The sequence below is a fragment of the Myotis brandtii genome, unplaced genomic scaffold (assembly GCF_000412655.1).
Source record: "Myotis brandtii unplaced genomic scaffold, ASM41265v1 scaffold145, whole genome shotgun sequence".
NCBI classification, from domain to species: Eukaryota; Metazoa; Chordata; class Mammalia; order Chiroptera; family Vespertilionidae; genus Myotis; species Myotis brandtii.
Genome location: NW_005355204.1, coordinates 615,848 through 623,674, shown reverse-complemented (window position 1 = coordinate 623,674; position 7,827 = coordinate 615,848). Strand labels below are relative to the sequence as shown.

The 7,827-nt window shown below is 45.1% G+C and overlaps 1 protein-coding gene across 1 annotated transcript in view; it reads right to left on the bottom strand.

The window, feature by feature from the left end:
- UBE3C (ubiquitin protein ligase E3C) overlaps positions 1 to 7,827 on the bottom strand; it is a 112,891-nt gene that overhangs the window by 37,669 nt on the left and 67,395 nt on the right. The window contains exons 15-17 of the mRNA XM_014535567.1: positions 2,268 to 2,372; positions 758 to 845; positions 377 to 474 (exon numbers count right to left, since the gene is read on the bottom strand). Of these exons, the coding sequence (XP_014391053.1) occupies positions 377 to 474; positions 758 to 845; positions 2,268 to 2,372 (291 nt within the window). The remainder of the gene's footprint in view (positions 1 to 376; positions 475 to 757; positions 846 to 2,267; positions 2,373 to 7,827) is intronic.

Genomic DNA, 7,827 nt, shown 5'->3' with positions numbered 1-7,827 from the left:
GCTTCCAGCTGCCTGGCTGCCGGCCGCCATCTTGGCTGACAGTTAATTTGCATATACTCACTGATTAGCCAATGGGAAGGGTAGCGGTCGTACGCCAATTACCATGTTTCTCTTTTATTAGTGTAGATAGATGATAGCCTAACAGGCTTTTTAAGTAGTTACAACTAAAGAAAAAATATTTCAAGTTTGTACGGACACATCTGGTTGGATTACACATTTATAAATTGCTGTTAACTATTACAATCTGATGCAAAAAATATAAATTGTACTATTAGCTAGGCACTAGGCCACTTCAGAGACTCTTTCATTTGTGTTCCTTTTTCACACTGAAATGATATGAAATACTGCACACCCTCTCTGGAGAAAGTCGGCCTACCTTTACCCGCTCTTCAAATGGAACCACGAAGGGCAGCTCCGTCAGGATGGCGAGCTGTCTTTCCTCAGATACAGACAGTGGAGGTGACTCCAAACCCACTGCAACACAGTGCAAACCTGTGTTAGGTACACGTACCCTCCTGTCCAGACCCCCAAGGATACGCACTGTATGGTTCAACTTACAGACATTCCAGAAAGGGCAGAGCTATGGGACTACCAGGAACTCGAGGCTGCTGGGGGAGAGGGGCTGGGACTGGGCTACGAAGGAGCTCGAGGTGGTGTGTGGTACATGTTCAACAAAAATCACAGAACAGGACATGGAAAAGATGAGTTCCATGGTCTGTGAATAACTCCCCTTGGCCCGAGGTTAGAGAGCGCTCACCATCCAGGGTGGACTGCAGGGGGCCGATCCTCCCCATCCGTCGGAACCTCCACACGTGTCTGGCAGCTGGCACGTACAGCTGGGTGACCTATGGGATCAGCAACACTACTTAGTGCTGCCCCCCCACCTGTCCCAGGTGAGCTGGTGGCCATTTTATGTTTATTGGAGTTTGCTAGGTCCCTCTCTGACCTCATGTCCTTTTCAGACGACCTGCTCATGCCCTCGCACACTTACTGTGTGATTGTTTTTTTGTGTTTTTTTATGTGCCTCAGGCATGAAACAGCTCTGGCCACCGACACAGGCATCAAGCTAGGATGAACTAAGGACTATACATCTGCTTTGCCCCCTGACTGATATAAGAGCAACACCACCAATCAGGTGTCTCCTTGCCCATTGCCAGGGGGTGTGACTGTTTTCTCTAACACATCCCAGGGACATCTCTGCTGATGTGTAACACCGTGACACACTAACCATCATCCATACGACTGCTCCTCCCTCCCACTGTCTCTAAAAATCAATGAGAAAGATATCCTCTGGTGAGGATTAGCAATAACAACAAAAACAATGGGGTCAGTCCTTCGCATTTACCAAAGTGGCCGGTGCAGCTCTTTTTCTCTTTAGGCTCAGGAGCTCGCAGGCTAAGCACATCTGATATCTGGCCCCTGGCCCACTGCACCTGTTCTGAGTGATGTGTGCTATCCTCCCCCCCACCCCCCCACCTGAGGGAGATCCTCAGCTGGCCCCTGGCTCTCCCACACCACCTTCTGCACTGCTCGATCCTCCAGCGACAAAGCACCATCTTGTCCAGGGCTTCCCAGACCTAGGACTGACCCCCGGACTGACAACTTTCTTTTTAAGGGGAGATGCTGTTCAGAGGCCCCACCCTGGGCCCTGGCCGTGCTCACTGGCACAGGACCTGTCATGGTTTCAACCTGGCCAGTGGACAGAGCCAGAAGCCACGTGGTTAACTTAAGTGGGGACAGAGTAATGCTTGTGAAACTGTTCCAAAACACCATTTTCTTTAGCGTTTCAGTAGTGCCCCTTGTATCTCCTGTATCCTCCATCCCCAAGATTCTGAAATGAACCTAGTCATGCCCTTTTCTGACAAAAATGACATCTCATGTCCTTTATTAATGTTACTTAATTTTTAAACTATAGTATTGAATCTACTTTAGCTCTAAATGTTACTAATATTCAAATTTGTCTGTTCCTTTATAAAACCAAGGACAAGCTCCATTTCCTTTAAGTCCTAAATCTATACCGATGACACCAGTAAAAGCAAAATCTTCTTCCACCCCAACAGAGAATCACCAGGGTTCAATTCAATTTGTGGTTAAAAGAGCAAATTAAAATGAATAAAATCAGGATGCATATTTTAGTCAATGAAAATGCTCTGTATTCCATCAATGACCTAAGAGTTACAATGAAAACATTCATGGTTACTATTCAGTTACCTAATAATAAATTAAACGGTTATAAAGGACAAATGCTGAAAGGCCGCCAGTAACACCTTATCTGCTCGGATGTCTTCCTGCTCTGACAGCCAGTGGTTTGGGGGACAGAAGTTTCTCCTCGTGTCTCTGGACTTCAACATCTTCACCAGATTGGTGATGACCTGCAGAGGAAGAGAGGACCACGTCACACAAACAAGCCCGGCACGGCCACCAATCAGAAGTCCAAGGACTCCAAGAGCGTGTGGCTTGGCGATCGTGACCTGGCCGAGGCCACCGGATCAGGTCACAGTTAGGTCTCATTTCGTGACACAAGAGTGAGCTTTAGGTACAAAGCAGTCCGTTATCTGCCAACAGAGAGAGAAAAGCTAACACAGGCATGCGCAAACGCTGATTTTAAAGAACGACGAGGGAGGCAGTAGGGAAGTTTTTCTCTGTCTCATCTCAGCCTCTGGAGTTAGGTCTACTTCCCACAGCAGCTCCACACGTCTTAGGTCTTTCTTTTTTAAAAATATTTTAAAATTTTTATTTATTTTTTTGTTAATCCTCACCCAAGGATATTTTTCCATTGATTTTTAGAGAGAGTGGAAGGGAAGCAGAGACAGAGAAACATTGTTATGAGAGAGACATCAATTGGTTGCCTCCCCCCTGTACCCCTACCAGTGCTGGGATTTAGCCTGCAACCGAGGGACGTGCCCTTGCCCGGAATCAAACCCAGGACCCTTCAGTCTGAGGACTGGCACTCAATCCACTGAGCCAAACTGGCCAGGGCAAGTGGTCTAACTTTCTTCACAAAGCTTCTTCCCCGACTGCCCCGGCCCAGCCACGCCCTCCCTCGCCGCAGTGCCGTCCTGTAGCGCTGGGTCTGCGGTGCCCTAGCTTCCTATGAACACAGCCCAACCAGCTACTGGAAACCTCTATGACTGACTTGGGATCAATAATAAATTGTAAGTTTTATAACATATAACTAATAAGATCTAATGCCACTGTCTATTTAAAAGACCTGAAGTTCTACATTAAGTAAAAATGTATTTTGTGATAAAGATAAAGCAGCATAAAATAGTAAATCCAAATTTCTAAACTTTTACCCCCAAGATTTGATCATACAACTATTCTGTAGTTAAAGTTAAGACTATAATGGTGTTTTCTGAAAAAGTGAGCCTGTCTTTTAAGTAAAAGGTAATTTGCATAAGGAATTAGGATAAAATATAATTTGGATAGAAATGGTAAATTAGGATAATGTGATAAGTTTCCAAATACATCCACCGGACAAGCAAGATTGCATCATCTCAATAGTTAACAGAGATGTCCCTTTAACACCCACTCGTCAGCATCTGCACACACGGGAGCACAGACACTTCTTTCACGACGCCATCCCAGAAGCTCTGTCCCATGAAAGTGCTGAGAAAGGGTCCGTGGTTGGGACACCTGGATGACATGCCCACAGACAGAGAAGAAGCCATCCCTGACCATTTGGCCATGCAGACCCACAGCATCAGTAAAAGCCTCTCAGGACCCAGAGCACAGCTTAACCCACTGAGCTGTGACACCTGGTGGCATTTGAAAGCCTCCCTTAATACCCTGGTGACCACCTTTCTGAACCAGCAGAAATGAGCCGCCAGATTCCTTAACTTTGGCCGGCTGTGCTGGGGGTGCTCAGGGAGTAGGTCACACAGAGCAGGTTTGGGGACCACTGCCTTTGCGGGTGGCTCAGAAGACGAAGACACCCTAGATTTGGGTTCCACCTGGTTAACTGCTGGACAGAACGAAATATGGTCGTTGCCCACGCACCTAATTCGTGGAAACTCTGCTCTGCTCCCTTGATCTGGGGCCCAGATCAGGCCACAGGGAGCCATGCGTCCTGCGGTGCAGGCAAACACGGGCTTCCTGGATGAAGCACAGTGTCTTACCTTCCCATCTTCACAGCCAATTACATTGGTACTTTATAAATTCAAATTTAACAGATGTTGTGCTGAAATTTAGCTGTAATATGCCACAACTATTAGTATCTTAAAGACATGCTTTCTGAAAAACATTTCGGTGCATTTACTCCATTATTCCTTCTGGCTTCCACGTACCATCCCTGGAGTCTTGGCACCCTCATGAATTTATCGTCCCCACTGTACAGCGGAGGAAGCAGCACCACTGGGGACAGGGCCGTGCTCACAGGCACACCGGGGCAGGGCCAGGCCTCCTAACTCCAGGAAACAGTATCCCCCACCATCTCCTGGCATTCGTCTCCACCAAAACCATGTTTACGAGAACATTTATTGCATATAGGTCACTAATATCATTAAACTACCTGTGGGCAATTAATGCCATGCTTTCCATTCTTCCTTTACATTATTGTGAAATTAAGCATCACAAAGTTTCAATATAGGGTAATATAGGGTATTTATTTTCTTTCATGTTTCACACTGTAAATGTGAAAAAAGAACTAATCACATATTACCTAAATATCCTCGATTATTTGTCCTCTTTCCAAAAAAAAAAAAAAAAAAAAAAAAAAAAAGGAAGCAGAGAATAGGGAATAAGAAAGAAGATACAAAAGCGACTTAGGCCCTAACCAGTTAGGCTCAGTGGATAGAGCGTCGGCCTGCGCACTGAAAGGTCCTAGGTTTGATTCCGGTCAAGGGCATGTACCTGGGTTGCGGGCACATCCCCAGTAGGAGGTGTGCAGGAGGCAGCTGATTGATGTTTCTCTCTCATCTATGTTTCTAACTCTCTATCCCTCTCCCTTCCTCTCTGTGAAAAAAAATCAATAAAATATATATATTTTAAAAAAGTGATTTAGGCCTAAGAGTGTATATCAAGGAGGGGATGCCAAGACGGAAGTCACTGTGGAAAAGCATCTCAACAAGTGGAAGGTGACAGGGAGCCTGATGTGAGGAGGACCCTGCGCGGCCTGCGGGAGGCACCGCACACCTAGTAAGTCTGAGTTTCTGACAGACACCAATTACGTTTTTAGTATAAGTATGTCCCAAATATTGCTTTATTCAAAGTATAAGACTATCTAAAATATTACACAGGACATGTCTATATTTAAAAGCGCATTTGTTATCTGAAGTCAAATTTATCTAGGTGAAACATATCTGTGTACTAAATCTGGCAGTACTAGCTCTGGACCACCCAGTCCAAAATACTTTTGCAGAAATGTTGAAGCTCTTATCTTAAATGCAACAGGGAACATTAACTTCTTCGTTAAAACTATGTTTCGCCTAAGTTTCACAAAAAAATACATATTTTAAGAAACCATGTAAGTTAACACGTTAAGCGCCCAGCCTGTTTTGTCTTCCGGACGGTGACTGACAAGGCGCTTATTAACTGGGTCCTTTTTATGATGTCAAAACACCTCTACACACATTCCTTTTCTCTGCATTCATTTTCACTATCACAAGTATTTGATACTAAAAAAGCAAATTTATGGAGGTAACCATGAAAAATTACATAAATTGATTAAAGATGGTGAAAGGTAAGAAAAGCTGGAGTAACAATTTTAAACTGAATCAGAGTTCTCTGTAAGTAAAATCAAACACCTTAGGCAAGTCTTACAAAAAATTCAATACAAAGTAAAGGATACAGCACATAACTTGCAGGGACTTAGGTGTGGCAAATATGTAATATGGTAAAATATGTCAAGTAGGAAATTTATAAGAAGTTGATTTCATAGTGAAGAACACCTAAAAATGAAACAAAAGAACCGCCAGAAAAGCCCTGCTGGGCGAATAGGACCGTGGAGACCAAACGCCGGGTCTTCTTGGAGTCAATTGAGCTGCAGGAAAGACCTGCGTTGTCCCCACCTGTGAGCTCCAGGCACCGTTTCCGGGCTCTGTCCTATCTCACTGGGATTAGCTGGATGTCTGTCCTATCTCACTGTGATTAGCTGGATGCCTGTCTTGTTCACTGTATAAAGAATGACACTGAAGGTCAGGGACTCAGTCTGGCCTTAGTTACGACTGCAGCATGGGCGCAGTCACCGTTCCTGGGGTATTTGGACTGTGACAGTCAAGACACCCTCACCTGTAGTCATAGAGCATCTGACGTGGACTCCTGCTGCCAGAGGCTCCCAGAGCTTGTCCAGCCCTCGGTCACCACTTGCTAAAATGGGTGTTTTTATAAAGACAACAGTGTTCCCAGCACATTTCCATTCTCCTTCCTAGTAAAAAACAAAGCAAATAGTCTCTTAAAAGACAGGAGGACGTGGCATAGCTCCACCAGGACACAGGCCACTGCTCTGTGCCCCTCGGTTAACATACAGCTGCCGGTGGTGTGTCAGGGTCACAGCTGGGGTCTGTCTGCTGTTGTTTGGACTTAACTTTTAAAAGTCTTTTTGAAATGGAAAAACACAAGTCAACACCAGGACAGTGAAAATCCCTCGTACTGTGCCCTCTCTGTCCAGCCAGGTGTGGCAGGCAGGGCACGAGTCCCTCCTGCCCCCCCCACATCTCCTCCTGTTGGGGAGCTACCCACGTGCATGTCGTCCGGGAGTGCACAAGGGCTAAAGCAATCAGAGCTATCGATGACATGCCAGGAGGGGTTTATGAATTTGATAAATGCATAAACTGTTTTAGCAGTGTCAACGCAGGCCTTAGAGACTGACCCCAGTTCCCATAGTGATGAAGAAAGATGACTCTCTCCACTTAAAGCACTATTCTGTGACCAGCCAACAGCCTCTACAGAAGTCAGCACCAGAGGCCCGCGTGGGCCTGAAAAGGAGAACGGCTGGCGGTCAAGGGAGTCAGGTCTCATCACTGCAATTCTGTCCATTAACGAAAGGCAATGCTGTTGCCTTCTTGGTTGATTCTACCTTGAATTCTTCAACTCAAATGTGGCGCTGCAATATATAACAGATGCCAACCGTTTATTCTGGTTCTCCCCACCCACTACCTGTGCGACCAACTGTAACACGGAAAAACTGCAGTATCTTCCTCAGAGTCAACACATTAAGTCCTTTAACCCTTTTCGGTCCAACGTCGAGGCTGACTCGACAGACCAGGCACTAGGAGCAGGTCCAACGTCGAGGCTGAGGTCGACACCGCAAACCGGTTCAACATTCAATCCCGTCAATTAATTTGGACCAGACTGTTTGAATTCCAAAAATAAAATTGGACCGCAAAGGGTTAATACTCAAAAAGCTCTCAGAATACTGTCCAGAACACAGTGTCCACTGAGGGGGATTCTTGTTATTTCACCTTATGGAGCATCTTTTCTATCTTAACACCATGGGAACATCCTTAAGGTAAAGAAAACCTAATAGCCCAATTAATATTCGACAAAGGAGGCAAGAGCATACAACGGAGTCAAGACAGTCTCTTCAATAAATGGTGTTGGGAAAATTGGACAGATAAATGCAAAAAAAATGAAACTAGACCACCAACTCACACCATACAAAAAAATAAACTCAAAATGGATAAAAGACTTAAATGTAAGACGGGAAACCATAAAAATACTAGAGGAATCCACAGGCAGTGAAATCGCAAACATATGCCGAAGGAATTTCTTCTCTGATAATGCTCCTAGGGCAATGGAAACTAAAGAGAAAATAAACAAATGGGACTACATCAAAATAAAAAGCTTTTGCACAGCAAAGGAAACCATCAACAAAACAACAAGAAGACC